This window comes from Belonocnema kinseyi, chromosome 4, assembly GCF_010883055.1.
Source record: "Belonocnema kinseyi isolate 2016_QV_RU_SX_M_011 chromosome 4, B_treatae_v1, whole genome shotgun sequence".
NCBI classification, from domain to species: Eukaryota; Metazoa; Arthropoda; class Insecta; order Hymenoptera; family Cynipidae; genus Belonocnema; species Belonocnema kinseyi.
Genome location: NC_046660.1, coordinates 108,849,415 through 108,866,985, shown reverse-complemented (window position 1 = coordinate 108,866,985; position 17,571 = coordinate 108,849,415). Strand labels below are relative to the sequence as shown.

At 32.9% G+C, this 17,571-nt stretch overlaps 1 protein-coding gene across 2 annotated transcripts in view; it reads left to right on the top strand.

Moving 5' to 3' along the window:
• Positions 1-17,309, top strand: part of LOC117171705 (protein artichoke-like) — a 352,979-nt gene extending 335,670 nt beyond the window's left edge. For both annotated transcript variants that reach the window (XM_033359255.1, XM_033359256.1), the window contains 2 exons: positions 7,591-7,931; positions 15,628-17,309. In XM_033359255.1, the coding sequence (XP_033215146.1) occupies positions 7,591-7,931; positions 15,628-16,170 (884 nt within the window). In that variant the 3' untranslated portion in view covers positions 16,171-17,309. The remainder of the gene's footprint in view (positions 1-7,590; positions 7,932-15,627) is intronic.
• The last annotated feature ends 262 nt before the right edge of the window (positions 17,310-17,571 follow it).

The following is a 17,571-nucleotide window of genomic DNA, read 5'->3' as shown; positions in this document are numbered from 1 at the left end:
CCCCTTGCCTCTCACTACACAACCTCTTTATGCTGTTCGCCTCTTCTTCGTACCAGCTTTCCACTTTCTTGGAGTACTATTCTGCTTTCGATTACGTTTCGGTTTCGGGAAAACCTCACTTTTCTCCTCATAGGAAAATCGTTTCAGATCCAGCTGTCCCTTTGCATTCGGAGCGAATGAATGATATTTGAGGGTACCTGGTATCGTCACAGCCTTACTAAATCGATCTGCTAATTTTATTGTCATCGCTGCATGCTCTTCTTTGCTACTAAAAAATACGACAGTTTCCTTCAAGTTTTCTCTGCCCCATTCAAATAACTCGTAAGCTGTTAAGATCTGATTCTCAGTTGAACGTTGCAAGCTGGCTCTTGCAGCAAGACGCTTCAGATTACCTCCGATTCCATCGCATGGTCCTTTTCCATGGGCAGTTGGATGGAAAGTCCAGTCTGATAATTTAGATAAAAACACGACGACTGCTGGAAAGGAAAGATCATTGGCGTTTTCGAGGACCCTGAGCATTCAGAATGCAACATCAGTGGAGGAATCTCTTCGAAGCAGATACAAGCATTTTGTTCAGAAGATTTGATCATCAAATCTGTTGGCGTTGAACAAGGTAGGAAACTAAAATACTTGTCCCGTTTCTACTCAACTCGTTTGGGGTGCAACAATGGACAAAGAACGAGCTTATGGCCCTTGACATCGCCACACGTAAGATTATGCATATGCATAAGAGCTTGCATATCAATTCGTCTATCTCAGGATTATATATTTCGCACCGTCAAGGCGCACACGGACTTCTGCATCTCCAGTGTCTTCATAATCTGATTGTTCTAAATGCAGCTTACATTATTGCAAATGGTAGAGATCCTCTCCTGCCAATGATCAGGAACCACCATTTTAACATCAGAAGTGAGGAAAGTGCATTACTCTATCTGGATGCTTATTTTATCAAAGCCGAAATAAAGAAAGCAGAAAATGCAAAATTTTGCCACGAGATACTTGACAAGAAAATGCACTGAAACTTTTAAAGAAATGTAGATGAAAACTCCTTGTCAAAAGAGAAAACTTTGGTTTTTCTGAAATCATCAAAGCTTAATTCAGGTACAGAGGGTTTAATTTTGGCATGCCAACACAGTGTAATTTCCACCTTAGTTTATCGCGATCGCATTTTATGTGAAAAACATCCCAGCGATAAGTGCAAAGCGTATCATGCACACGCTGAGTGCATTGGTTGTCCCTTCCACGCGGGAAATACGCATCTTTACAGACATAATGCGGCTCGAAGAGTGCTTTATTACCATCTTTGCCGCTCTTACGGTGTTGGCCGCGACTCTGCCCTCCCGGACGCTTCGCGGAAGATAAAGTCAATTGTCCAAAACGAGAAGTACCGAATTTTCTGGAAATACAATTTTCGGACAATCGTCTCCCTTGCACACTTGAAGCCTGACATCTTTTGCCAATACTTAGAGGAATGGACTATATCCGTGATGGAATTCTCGGTTTTGCCGACTACAACATCACTGCTAAGGAGAATGATAAGGAGGCAAGGTAACAACACCTTAAAAGGGACCCAATATATTCGGTTAAATTAATTGTCCTTGTGATCGGTGCTCTCGGAGCTGCGAAGATATCACTGGTTCTTACCTTAAACCCATATAAGCTAGTACAATTTTTAATCATTATTTACACTAAGTTATAATAAAAGAAATTCTAAAAGGCACAATAAACGTTATATTATTGGGGCATTCGCAATAGAAAGCACGGTCCTGTGCTTCATCAAACTTCACCCTACGAAAATGCTTTATCTAGAAAGAGGCAGGTCTACATCTCGCATGTTTTTTTCTCTCTCTAGAGCCCTATTTCCGTTCTCCCCACAGCGTTAACGGTTGATTTCTATATGTTGATGAATTCACCAACATGAATGTTTCTATCTACTTTGTATACTATGCATTCTGATATATTTATTATATGATTTAAATCCAATTTCGTTTTAGAGATACAAACAACATCGAACTTCGAGTGATTAATTTCAGATCTTAAGCCCTTGAACGGCATGTTGTTTTCAAGAAAATGTGTCTATAGGACAAGATGAAAAAGAACTTTGATTTTTACCAATTCTGGTTTCTTAAGCTTTTGTGTTCATAGAGTATAAGTGTGATATTCAATTTAAATTTATAGATCTCATCATCGCGTTTGGTAATGTCTTCAATACTCTTGGTATAGGCGATTTAAGTTATGGTTAATTTCAGTATAATACTTCAGATTTCATCTAATTTTATTTAGTCTTTACATATGATTACGTATATAGAAATCGGCGGATTTTTTTGTTTTAGCTGTTTTAGCTCAGTAGTTTCAACTTAGATATTGGATTTTTTAACAGATTAAGTAGATCCATTGACTCATTTCTTCGTATCTATTTTAGGTATTGATTAAAATCTTGTCATTTTTGACTCTTTCATTTGTTTTTTTGCTTGTTTCCTTCAGAACAGGTTGTTAGACGGCCCAAAGTAGCAACAGAAGCTACTGCTTCCGTTTATAGAGCGAAAATCGAGATGCATTCTTACACTGAAAAAAAGTTTGCATTAAATCAAGTAGGCTAATTTACTTGGCTGATTTTACTTGAAAGAAGCAAGTATTTTGTTTCTTCAAGGGACTGATTTTCTTAAATCAAGAAAATAATAGAATCAGGAAAACTGTTTGAATTAAGAATATATTTACTCTAAGCAAAAAACTATTGAGTTAATTTGTTCCATTATACTCATTTGCGTGAAGTTTAATAAAATATTGAATTAAGAATATTATATTCTTATGATAAGTAACTAAAACACTAACAAAATGTTTCTTGATCCAAGTAAATTTATATAATTATATTGACTACTATTTTAATTGAAAGAATGTTCATGTTCTTGAGACGAGAAAATGAATGTATTCAGCGAAGAAATAATTTCTCTTAGAATAATACCTGAATATTTTCCGTCAAATAATTATTAATTTGAAACGAATGTGAACGTCAGATTGATTTCAAAGATACCTATGTTATTAAGATAGAACCACATCAGTTTTTTAAGCATAAGAACTGTAGACTTGATACAATACACATCGCACACAAGGTATTAAAATTAATATATTGGTCTAAATAAATTTACTTATTACTGCATAAGTATCTTATTAAATATAATAATCGACAAGTTGACATGGTATAGAGTTGGTTTTCTTCGCCGCTAACAATTACTTTGAAAATCAATAATATTTATAAACTTCAAAACATTGGTCCACATAATCAATTTTATTCATGCAAATGTAGATAGAAATTTACAATTTTGATAAACTACTAATTTTAAGCTGACACACAAATCAAATCACTCATAAAACTATAAAAAAATTGTAAGTTTATTGAGTCGGCAAGTTTTTGGTGGTAGGAATTAAAAATTTTTTAATAGATTTGAAAAAAAAATGTTTTTAATTTTGAAATAATTATGCTGAAATAGTTAATATCTTGTTTCATATCTTTATGTTATTAATTAGTAATGCAATGCTTCCCGCGTACTGTAGCGCACATATAATGTTGCTGTTTTAAATAAAAAAGTATACGTGTAGGTTTTTTAAAAATAAAATTAACAAAATTAAGCTTTTCAATCAATGAATTTAAAGATCATAGAAAATTTCATTTCAATAGGTCATTAATTATAGAAAATTTAATGCGGATATTATTAGTATGTATATTTATCAAAACTTAATAAGATTAAGGTTTTCAGTCAAAGAATTCATTAATTATAGAAAATATTTTCGACTACTGATGGTTAACATTTTGGGAGACATCCATATACTTACATAATTCTTTTTTATTATGTAAATAATAATAAGTAAATATATGACAGCATAAAAAAAAGTTATAAGCTTTAAAAAATTCTTAAAAATACAATTATTACATTTTTCTGATAATTTAAAAAAAATGATATGCGTTTGTAAAGCAAAATATTCCAGAAGAAAATTCAATAAGATTTTTAAAAAGTTTATTAAGAATCAATTTGATTTTATACCACCGCGAGATCGCTTTAAACCTGCAAGTTCTTGAACTAAACGTTTCTTTACAGAATTCTTGTTTCTTCTGATTTCGAAGTATTTTATATTTGAAAGAAAAATAAAGTATCGAGCACTTTTTTAAATAGGTAATATTTAAACTAGCGATCAATTTTTTCTACATATTTGAAATTATTTTTTAGTAATTGTTATTTTAAATTAAAAACTAAGTTAAAAAGTATTATAAAAGAATTAAATAAATCGAAAACTGTGCGTTTTACAGAGGTTTTTAAAAATCAGAAAATATTTGTCACTGAGGTTATTAAAGCGTTTTTCAACTCAAAAGTTCTATATATTTTATATGCATTAGATATTTCTTAAGCGGATTAAATTAAAAAAAAAAGTATTGAGCCCTTTGTAAAATAAGTGAGGTTTAATTATTTGTTGTTTATTTTAAATTGTTGTTTTATGAATGCAATTCCATATTCAAATCTTTTTAAAAAACGCATTCTAAAAAAATTCGATAAGTTGAAAACTATGCGGTTTATGAAAATTTTCATATATCAGAACATTATTTTTTGTCACTGATATTATTGAAGCATTTTCGTACTGCAACTTTTTTTATTAGTTTTTACCTTAATGTTGTTTTCAAGCGCTTTAAATATTTAAAAACAACAAGTATTGAGTCCATTGTTAAATAAGTAAAACTTAATTCGCTTTTTCACATATTTTAAATTATTGTTTAAGAAATGTTATTTTGCACTAAAAATTGAGTAAGAGAGTATTATACAAAAGAGTTGGAAAAGTTAGAAAATGCGCATTTTATAGAGAATTTTTGTTTATTGTTCATTACTTTTAGATATTTTATAACATTTTAAAATATATTAAGAAAAAAAGTATCGAGCCTTTTTGAAATAAGTAAAACTCAATTATAAAATTTGTCTAAATAAAAAATGGTATATTAAAGTCGAGTTCAACAACTTTTAGTTTGAATTTGGTTGAGGCTCACCATACGACTTGGTATGACCCTGCCTTGAAATTCTTACCCGAGATTTTCACACCGAGATCCAAGTGTTTCGATAGCGAAGACGGTAGAGCGTACGGTTAGGTCATACTAGTTTAGGTAGTTTAGGTAGGGTTCAATCGTTGGCGAGTGCGATTTTTCAAAACGTCTAGGCACTCTCATATTCTATCGTCCCCATTCGTACCTGCGATTGACTTGAATCAGGTGACATTTACTTGATTCAAGAAAAAATTTTTTTCAATGTAAGAACATGCTTAAGATCAAAACATGAAATGCCGAACATGGAAACGAAATTAGATTGTTGGGCCGTCGAGTTATTAAAATATGCAACACGTCCCCATCATGGACCCTAGGTTGTTCTTTATATCACTGGAACAACCAGAGAGTTATATCTAGCTCTGCCGTCAAGCGAAAATAAGTGAAATAAAAAAGAATGGTTTACCGAGATCTAGAAAGTCTTTTTTCAAATGTTTTTTTGACAAAATAAATATTGTTAGAGGAAACTGATGAAAAACCTGTTTTTATTATATATATAGTTTACCTAGGTCAGGTAATAACATTAATCGATTAAATTTTTTTCTAGTGAAGTTTGATATGAAAACTACCTTTTAAGTTTGTCTTTAAGAGGCCATCCATATACCACGTGTCCACCTTACGGGGACGGGGGTATAGCAAAATTCCACGCTTATCCACGAGGGAGATCGGGGGGGGGGGGGGGGGGGGGGGGGGTGAGTTATAATCCATGTGAACACACATTTCCCTAAATCTGTGGAAAATGTATTGAAATGCGACAAGGTATACTGTAGGTATACTCGAACTTTTATATTGTGCTTACGCACAATATAATTTTTATTTTTAATATCTTTTTATTATTTTTATTACCTCACGTTCCTAAGCTAATCCGAACTTTTCCGTCAATTAATCGCTTCTTCTGGACTTCTTGTAGTCCAGGAGCTCGCAACCATTCTTATGATGTTATTTTAGTACTCACTAAAATTTCAGATTCTTTTGTTTTCATAGTCAACAGTTCGAAATTCGTTGACTAACTAACAGCTGTTGGTGCATTTTGCAACAATTTACCGTTAAAGTGGTCAAAAGTTCTAGTGAAAAAACGTCATTTTAGTACTCTTCAAACCTACGTGGAATGATTGTTTAAATGCTAAAAACTTAAAAGAAGTTTGACTGGTAGCTCCTGAGTGGTGCCAAACTTGACTGGCGGGCTGTCAAACATATAAAAAAATGACAGGATGACAATTAGAACCTACATTTTAGTACTCTTGAAACCCATAGGGGATGATTGTTTAAGTGCAAACAACTAACAAAAAGTTTGACTGACAGCTCCTGAGGGGTACCAAAGTTGACTGGCAGGCTATCAAACATGCCAAAAATTCGAGTGAAGAAACCTCATTTTAGTACTCTTAAAACCCATTTGGAATGGTTGTTTGAAGACTAAGAGCTAACAAAAAATTTGGCTGACAGCTCCTAGGTGGTGCCAAAGTTGATTAACAGGCTGTCAAACATGTCAAAAATTCTAGAGAACGAACGTCATTTTAGTACTCTTGAAACCCATTGGGAATGATTTTTTAAATGCTAAAAACTAACAAAAAATTTGACTGGCAGCTGCTTCTCGATGGTTCCAAAAGTGACTGGTGGGCTGTCAAACATGCCAACAATTCGAGTAAGGAAACGTCATTTTAATACTCTTGAAACCCATTGTGGATGATTTTTTAGGTGCAAAGAACTAACAAAAATTTTGACTGGCAGCTCCTGAGCGGTGTCGAATTTGAGTGGTAGACTGCCTGGCATGTCGAAAATGCAAATGAAAAAACGTTATTTAAGTACTCTTTAAACCCATTGAGGATGATTGTTTTGGTGCAAACAACTAACACAGAATTTGACTAGCAGCTCGTGAGTGGTGCAAAAGTTGACTGACATTTTAATCAGCAGCCGAATGAAAGTTTTGTTCTTTTCATTAACTAAAATTTCCATCTACAGGATAGTTCTCCAAAACTAATATGTATATAAAAAAAACTACGAAAATCTCACTTTTTACGTAACTTCACGGGTCGCAACAATGGGTTTCAAGAGTACTAAAATGACGTTTTTTCACTTGAATTTTTGGCATGTTTGACAGCCTGCCAGTCAACATTGGCACCATCGAGAAGCTGCCAGTCAAATTTTTTTTTAGTTCTTAGCATCCAAACAATCATTCTCAATGGGTTTCAACAGTACTAAAATGACGTGTCTTCACTCGATATTTGACATTTTTGACAGCCTGCCAGTCAACTTTGGCACCACTCAGGAGCTACCAGTCAAACTTCTTGTTGGTTGTTTGCACCTGAACAATCATCCCCCATGGGTTTCAACAACACCACGAGGGGGAGAGGGGCTCAAAAAGTGGTGGAAAATTGTCCACGTGGTATATGGATGGCCCCAAACGGAAATTACAATGTTTGGTTTTTTCAAACCAATCTAATCATCACACTTAAGTGAAAAAATACTGTACCCGCATAATTATGGTTCTCTTTATTTTCTCTTTCATGTAGAAAATCCGTTGCACTGCGGCTGCGAATCTCAAGAACTGTGGGAATGGTTGCGTGATCATCAAAAGATGGTAGGTGGCGTTGTTCGCAGTCACGATGAAAAAAGTGGAGTGGGAATCACTAATATAGAGGGTGGTCTTCTAAGATGTGAACAACCACCAGAACTTCGAGGACTTGTTTTTCTTGATCTGGATCCAAATGCCTTCTGTTCCTCTCCTCTTGTTCTGAAGCTCGCCATTCAAGATATTCAACCCTTTTCAGTTCTTGTCTCTTGGCAAAGCAGAAATCATTCTGGTCTTCATGGATATCAAGTTGCTTATCATGCACTTGAAAATGTTGACGAAGTGAGTATATTATTTACAATAATTAATGTGTCCAAACAGTCAATTTTGGTTGAAAAACATTAATTGTATCCATTTACATCACTTTTTATAATTTTTAAAAATTTTAGATGCTTCTTAAATACTATTTGAAGTTTTTTATCTTATTTAAAATGTTATTGTTAAATATTTTTTGTGAAATCGAATTTATATTGCATTTTGAAATAAAAAGTTTCATTGATATGAGTTTGAGGTATGAAAATAAGTTAATTTCTACCACAAACATTACAGCTAACTATGTTCTTAGTTTAAATACAGTTTTCAATATGTTTAATGCAATGAAAAACGAAATTTATGTTAATCTATTAATCTATTAAAATTTATTAATCTATTAATCTATTAAAAATGTCACGAATAAAGCTACTCCAAGCACAACTTTGTATAAAGGTTTCTTGAATATAATTAATATTTTCCAAGAGAAACGAATAAAAGTGATTTTTAGTTGATACAGTGAAACTCTTATATAACGCCGATGTTGGGGATGACGGTGGGTGGGAACTAAATCATTATAGCCCGCTCCGCTTTTGTTTGTTCACGCCTGAGTGCTGGACTAAGTGAGAAACGCAGACCCCACGCAGCTCCTTATAAACCTGCCTGCAGCACGTCGTCAATTCTCGGAAGGGCTATAGAAGGGAGGGCTATTAAAGTGTTTTACTGTATTATTGTTTTCTCGATTTTGTAGGGCCTGGGGGTACCCTTTTCTTTAGTTTAATATGCTAAACGGCTTTACTTACAGTTAGTGTCTTGAACTAAAGATAGATGGCGACACCCAATCAATTTTACGAATTAAGTATGGTTTTCTAAGAGTTTGAAAACTTCTTGGGGTATCTGACACCCACAATGTACTTTAAGGGTTAAATCAGTCTATCCCAAAGGTATCGCTGTCTGAATGGTACCGCTCACCTTATCATGCAATCTGAAATTAGGAAAAACGTTTAAACTTTTCAATAAGAGATGCAAATATTGGAATTCAGGTAGTAAAGGTCCTAATTAAGGACGATATTCAGCTTAAAATGCTAGCGAAAGGTTTTAAAGTAAGATGTCAATTAATATAATCCTTACAAATACTTTTGAATTTTCTATAAATGCGCAAGTAGAGTACTATGTCTCCAACAAAAACTTCGAGTTCTTACTTTTTTTATTTTTTGAACACAACTATACAATCGCACATCTAGATAATTACTTGACAAAGGCCAATAATTAGCCTTTTATTAAAAATGTGACTTTACTCGTATTCGTATTAAATATTTCTAACTTGAAATACACATAAAAATCCACGACTGTTCGAGAATCTTGAATATTTAAATGATATTTAAGACAAAACGGCACTTGACACGCAGCGTCTCGACAAACGGAATAGCTTAATTAAAACTTAAAGCTTAAAAGTAAACTTAAAGTTAAGTCAAAAACTAATCTAAGAAAATGAAGATAAAGCCGACCTGAAACCAAGTAATGTGTCCTTCTTAATCTAAGAAAACGAAAGTCTGACATGTTATTTTAGGTTGCCTTTAACTTAATTTCAGAATTGTATATTTAAAATCAGAAGTACGGATTACTTTACTTTAATCGAGAAATGATTTTTGTTATTTCTGATAATTTATTATAGTGCTTCATTCGCAAGAAAGTTTGTGTATACCTAAATTTAGGTTCTTTCTTTATTCAAGTCACATCTGAAGTTAAGGCGAGCATATCTTTATGTATTTGTTTTTTCTGTCTTGTATTGTTGTTTCAAAGAGCACCTGAAATGGTGTTATGAATATTTATTTCACCGTTTCTTCATATAATGTTTTAATTAAAAGAGTATCGACTACGTAAAGTTAAAATAAAACAAATACTTTAATGTGATAGTAAACTGTTCAAAAATTTGTTTTCCTAATTCTCGTCTCCACTACAATTTCTAAGATTCACTTTCTTATTTTGAGAATGATTTTGTAGATTGTACGCTATGAATAAAAAATTCAATATATTACGTTTTAAATTACATTATTAAAAGAAAAGTAGGGATACCCGTGTTCTGATACCGACCATTTCATATGAAACTTACATAAATTTATGGTCAGCTAAAATCACAATAGCATATTGTATGACAAGGGAGTTTAGTTAACGAGATTCGAGACATATATATATATATATATATATATATATTACATAATTCACTTCATCAGTTCACTAAATGTTTTTTTGAACTTAAGAACTTTTTTCCAAATAAAAAATCGAGTAAAGTACGTTTAGGGTACTTCATTTGTGTAGGAACTTAACTCAAAATTATTTTATCTTTTTTCTGAACCTCGACATTTTTTTAACGTACGAACTTGCTTATACATAAAATATCGGTCTAACACTCTGAGAAATGCAAGAGCAGAAAGTAAACTACATTAAACTACATAGCTTAATGATAAAAGATGTAAAAAAAATATTTCATCTAAATCTTATCTGGCACACAACAAAGCACTCGCAAAGTAGGACGAGCCAGCTGTTAGAGCCTCGTGTAGTCGCCGCCAGGCTACCATCTGACGCTGATGGGCTTAATAGCCGAGTCCTTTGTTGTGTGCTGGATAACATTTAGTTAACGTATATTTTTACATCTTTTATTATTATACTTTGTACTTTAACGTAGTTTTCTTTCGGCTCTTGCATTCCTCAAAGTTGAAGGCCGATATTTTATGTATAAAAAAGTTTGAATGTTAAAAAAATTTCGAGGATCAGAAAAGAGATAAAATAAATTTGAGTGAAATTCCTGCCCAAATAAAGTACCAGAACGTACTTTATTTTACTCTAATACATTTTCCAAAATTTCAGCTCGATATTTTATTTTTTAAAAAAGTTCTTAGCTTCAAAGAAATATTTAGTGAACTAATAAATTGAGGTCGGTAATATAGATATTTGGCTGTGTCACATGCCCTTAAATAGGATATTTTTTTAAATACAGTAGGAAGATTTTATGGTGGTTGTTCAAATTTGGTCTTTGGATTCTTGGTTTTATTTTCTGGAATTATACGTTAACTTGATTATTGTACGTTAAATACGATTTTAAATTTGATTTTAAATCCAATTTAAATTTCTTAAATTTTAATTAGTAATAATTTAAGAAAATTTATTTGTTAAGAATTTCTTATTTGAAGAACATATTTTGGATACATGTGTTTGTTAACCAGTTCTGTACAGCCAACATTCAGCTGGTCTTTACTCAATAGCGTAAAGTTTGCTCCACGCATGATTAGAGAACAATTATTTCTCCTGCGTAACGCACGATTTTTTACTTTGTAGGGAAATATCACTTCTATATCTGAATGGACTATAGAGCAAGAGGAAGTTAACCTTTGTAAACCGCAGAAGTCAAAATAATCTTCGCGCAGGCACTATTTTTTTGCATGGTGGTTCTCTCTTTAAACTAAGCTCAAATCTGAGAAGTAATTTTACGAGATAAGTCGGATACTATACTCTTGTTACATAAAAAATATATAAATAAATCAATAAATAATATATTTTTTAACTTGAAAAAATATTATCAATTATTATCAGCGAGTTCATGGCGGCATCCTTCTATCACTTTTTCACAGTTTTCCTATTAGGAAGCCAAGAAAGACATGTCAGGAAACAATTACAATATAAAGAACACAAACCGCATTTTTATTATAATTTAAAGTTTTCGCCAAGAGAAGCAGCTTTACCGACAGTACACATGCTTGGGAGTACGATCAAGTAACGTTGATCGATCAGCGCCCAAACAGCTTTGGTCTTTGGTGACGGGAAAATATTCTGAGTGCATTTTTAAAAGCACAAAACCGAATTATCATTGACCGCTGGTAAGTTTTGAGTGTCTCATGGATTTCGCCATTTTTGTGCGCACCGTTCCAACCGTTAATAATTTTCAAGATACCAGAGCTTTCGTTATATGTCATTTCATCCCGTTTCAACAAATAGTCATTTTTTATGAAGCGAGTTAGTTCCAGAAAAAAAGTCTCCTGCAAGAAACTTTACTTACCTACTAGATAAATATAAGTGGATCTGAGATTATTAATAAATTGTCTAAATTTATGCAAATTCTAATGACTATTTAAAATGTACAATATAAATGTGAAATGTACAATATCATTTACATTTTTGTTCTCTTATTCGTTGTAGAATTATTAAAATCTATTGTTTTGAATAGGAAGGAACCCATAGACACATAGAAGTGGACCGGTAACGCTGTGGGGAGCACGGGAAAGGGTTGTATAGAGAGAGAGAGAGAGAGAGAGAGAGAAAGAGAGAGTCAAAATTTGAGAAATAAACCTATCTCTTTCCAGATGAAGCTGATTGTTCGAAAGCATTTTCTATGGGTGGAGCTCGATGTAGGATAAGACCCAGAAATGGGTTGTGACATGTGACTCGAGGTTTTCTACGTATAATACATAAACGACCTAATATACGTAGATAATTCTAAAAAAGTACGTATAACACACATGAAAGATGGCGAACGTAATTTACTTGGTAATTTACATGACAGATTTGAATCAGTGACAACCTCTTATAAAACTGTTCAATCGATTTAATTTGAATTTTGAGAGTAAAAATATTAAGTACAAGTAGAAAAAAAATTTCAGGGGAGGGGGTAGGGGATATCGTGGAAAAAGGTTAATTTTGAGCGCCAGAAATTAGAAGGTAAATATGTTCCGAACTGTTTAATTTGTCAAAAAGTCTTAAAAACACAGGTTATAAGCGACTAAAGGGCCACAGGTATGCAAACAAATATCTTTTCATTAAAGTAATTAATCATTAACTATTTAATTTAATATCTGAAGATTTCTCAGAGGTTTCAAGATAATTCATGAGGTTACACTGCAAGTTTTTTTTGAACAGTGCGTTCTTAAATCAAGTATAACATGTTCATACATCATACTTCATTAATTTCATTCCAAAACACAAAAGCGGAGCGGGCTATTAATAGTAAGTTCCCACCAACCGTCATCTCCAAAATTGGTAGAAGAGTTTCTTTCACTGCAATAATGGAAACTGTGTAAACTAAAGCTTTTAGGTTATTTAAAATAGCACAAAATTATATTTTCTCTTTAAATCAGCCCAAGAATTGTGGTTTGGCCTACCGCCTCGTTCAATTTTTTTTTCTTATAATGAGAAAACAATAGTTGACTAGCGCGCGGACGATCACTCATAGGTTAGAATAGCATGTAGTCCTACTTTTACTCGTGTTCGACATGCTTGAAACGTTGCGGACTATGAAGGACAATAAACACGTATATTATTAATATTTTTTAAATCATTTGTTTAGGAAAGTGATAAATAATGACGAATTAATAATTAACGTACCCACCCCTGACAGGACCACGTATAGGACTGTCCTGGAATAAAAAAGGCAGACATACCCCTCGAATGTTTTGGCTTTCTCTAAATTCCATTTTCGTTCTCCCTAGAGTGTGATCGGTCCATTTTTATATGTAATGGAGAAACCGCACATGGCAGGCACCCTTGGGATCCAAAGGCGTAGACACTGTGCAAGGGTTATAGGTACACAACTCGGTCTGACCCTAACTTTTTCACCGTATCTACGCTCTTGAGTATTAGTTTCAGGTCTGTGTCGTTCCTTACGAAAAAACAGTAATAACTTTTCAACGAAGAAATGAAGAAAAATTTAAATAGTATGAGCGAATTCGCAGTAATTTCCGAAAATGTTCAGTTTTTTCCCGTTTCCATTACACGCAAAAGCAGAGAAAGCGGCTCAAAATTTTAACATTTATACAGTATATAAAATGTGAAATATTTGTTTGTAAATTTGATTAGAAATACAGATAAATACTAGAATTAAAAAGTGTAGTCGCCACAATAAGTAATAAATAAGAACAATAATGGACAAATACAGCAGTGCATATATAAATATATGAAGATGAAACGTAATTAACATTAAAAAAATAGTTTGATCTCATTCGTAAGTTGAATTAAAGACGAAAAAATAAATAAATAGAAAAATAATAAATAAATAAATTTTTGACATAGGAATTAATGGTAAAAAATGTAGGCACTAAAGTGTGTTAATAAAAAGGAACAATAGTTAACAAGATGAGTAGTGTATACATATTTTTTACTTGAGAAAATTAATTTAGACGACGTGTAAATGTAACTAGATTTTCCGTGTGTACAGAATTTGGTTATGAAAATGAAGAAATGTGAAAAATCCAATACCGTGCATGTGGACAATGATTACCGTGCGTGTGGACAATCTCACATTTCTGCGTGAAAGTTCAAAGAAATCACATTATTGTTAAAAACAGAAGAGCTATATAAAGAGCTCCAAAAAACAATACAGCGACAAAAGTTACCTTTAGACGCCATAGCTCAAACGCTTGTTCAGAAAGTCATCATTAATAAGTATGAGCGTGAGTACTCTTGAGGACATCAAAAAGAAAAACTCTTTTTAATTTCTTTCTACTTATTATTGGTCTTCGTTTCTAATTCAACTTAGATATAAGGAAAAACTATTTTTTAACGTTAACTACCTTTTATCTTGCAGCAACTACATCTGCTATTTTTAGTATTTTTCTTTGATTCAAATCAAATTTGTAAACAAATATTTCATATTTTTATATATTCTTTATTTTTTTATTTTTCTAAACAAAAAATTTTTTATCGGCAAAGATTTATTTTTTGTTTATATATTTTTTATGTAAAATTTTCTTTGCTTTAATAAGTACATTTTCAAGAAGCATTGCGTCCAAAACTCTCCTGTTTTTTCAAATTCAAATAAAAGGTTTTTGTTTCTACTGAGCTTTCTATTCGAAGACTATTCCATATACATGAATCACAGGTCGAAACTGAAAAGAGGTGTACTAACTATTTCAAGTAGTACTTTCAAAATAGTCTTATTTTTTAAATTCATGAAATACCTTTTCAGTTTTGGATGCAAGTATTTGTTGTTATTTATTTTACACGTTAATTGTACGAGCTTGTCTAACAAGAGGAGAAAAAATTTCATTAATTTTAAATTTGTAATGTAACGTTTATAAAAAAATAATTAATTGCGAATATCTTAAAAACAGCACATTTTCCAAAGTTCTGCCATGAAATGAATTTGGCGTCTGGACTAGACGTATGTAGTGTGGACGAATGAATGGGTACTGTCGAAAAACAAATGAGTTGTGCCAATGGAATATTCAGTCCTTTATTTAACTTTTCTTTTTCAGCCACACGACTAAATCGTGTATTATGAAGTAACAATTATTATTCAAGGATTTCCTCCGAGGTTTGCGTAACTGAGGATATGTTCTTCATGATTCCCCTAATTATTATATCCCTAAAGCAGAAAAACGTATTGTTAATATAACTAAATTTTTAACATCCCAGCTTTTCTTCCGAGCAATTATATTTATACAGCAAGAGTTTTTTCTATGTACTATATGTTTATTAATTATCATACTAGATACATTTAGAACTTACGTACATACATATTGAATACCATATAATATCCTATTTTGTATTCCGATATCGGTTTCGGTATTGGTTACCACATAATTGCCTGCAAGTTACTCATAATCTTCTTTATGTGCGAATGTTGCTCCAGTTTGAAGATTTACAGCCACAACTTTGTAAAATTAACCGGGAACCTTATCTTTAAGACCAAACTTGAAGCTTATAGACAAACTAACCCTAAAACTCTCTTGGTTAACAGGTACGTGGGAAGTTACTGGACCCTAAGGCGCGCTCAGTAAGGCTGACGAAGCTGGCCTCAGACACGCGTTATCTGATCTGCGTCCTTGGCTTGGGTAGTTGGGGAACCCCTATGCCTGAGGACATTAATTCCTGGCAATGGAACGCCTCTCAAGATGACGTGATCGAGAGTCCAGCGATGCCAGTGATGGTCAACTCTCCCATGAGTAGGTGCACAGAAGTCAGAACTCTGGAATCCCCCAGCTCAATAGTGGGTGAAGGTTCCCTGGGTGATAGGGGTAGTCTAGCCAATATCCTCACTCGAAGACTGGGGCTAATTGTCGGCAGCTGCATGGGATTCGTGGTATTCGTTTTACTGATAACCATTCTCGGCTACTTAAAGATGAAGAAACAAAGAGCTTCAGTTAAAAGGGAACAACCCCTTGCTCCTAATCCTCCTGAGTACATGTCATACAGGCACTTTTCACTTCAAAGTGGCGATCGGGCCGAAAACGCCTGTCCTAGTTTCATCAGCAATATTGGTACTACCCCTTTAAATTCGTAGCATAAGCCTATCAAATCCTGTCCCTTGAAGGATGAGCAGATCATAAAAATGAAGAAAATTACCAAATCTTAAACGAACTAATGATCCGCAAAAGTCAAAATGAAGTGGCCTGATTCAGTTTCAAGAGCTAATAATCTTTTGAATATTTTATACACGGAAAATGGAAGTATCATGAGTGTAAATAAGACCCTAATATGAATAATCAATATAATAAATGTTCGGTGCCGCACTAGTAAAAAGCTACTCTTACTAGAAAAGAAAACCGCGTTACATTCACCCTTACCTAAAATATAATGTCAATTTCAACAATGAATACATTTATTTTCAACTAAATAATACAATTTTTTAATGTTTAATTAAATACAATAAGTTCAAAGTATTTCACCTTTTTTTAATTAAACGTAAATTCCATTGGATTAACTTAAACTCAATTCTATTTCATGCACTTCAACATATGGTAATGTGCATTCCAATTGATTCCTTTTCATATCATTTTGTGCCATCGAAGAAAGTCAATTTAATTTAGAAGTAATAGCTTTTCTAGTGACGCGTTGCTTCAGAAGAAAGGTGCAAGTTTACTGCAAGAAAAAGGACCTGTTAATTGAACAACATCGACAAGTGCCGTGGAGTGAAAAGATCAAAATATACTGTAAATAATGAAATCCGTTAGGTAAAACTATCGAGCAACGATGAGATGACCTCTAGTGTGTTAATCTCGCGCAAAGACTGATTTTTTAGAACATTTTTTTATTTCGACAGTTTTGAGTCCCTGGTCTAATAAAGACTGTAGTTGACGTGTTTATACAATTATAACGAAGACTCTGAGAATTGAAGAAGATGTATCCAATCACAGTAACACTCATAGTTCTGCGAAGCAATATTATTCGTATCGATAAGTTTGTGTATGTGTGTGTGCTCGGAAAATTAGGGAGCTCTGTAACTCATTCGTCGAAAATCAGTGAGATGAGAGGACAGATTCCTTCCGGGAAATCGTTAATTCTTCGAAATAAAGGATAAACGAACTATCAAAATTATGTGTGATTCCTGCCAAGATTTTAAATTAAACTTTGAGCTGCTGATTGTCATCGTGTTAAGAAAGCAATGAATTTTGGTAGAACAAAAACTGTACATAGATAACTGAAATATATAAAGATATAAATATAGCATTTTATAACCTCTGCCTTCATTTTTAAGAGCTCGTTACGTATGTATATAGGAACATATATGGTAGAAATTTCCTTATTTTCTAATCTTAGGATTGTCCTTTTTAGCGTATCATTCTATTTTACTCAAAAATTGCAAATAATTTATTTACGCTCTCACTCGGAGTAAAAGCTAAATCCAGTCCGATTGCGATCAATTCTTTTTCAGTCCGAATTAGTGTCTCAAGTTAATTTCACA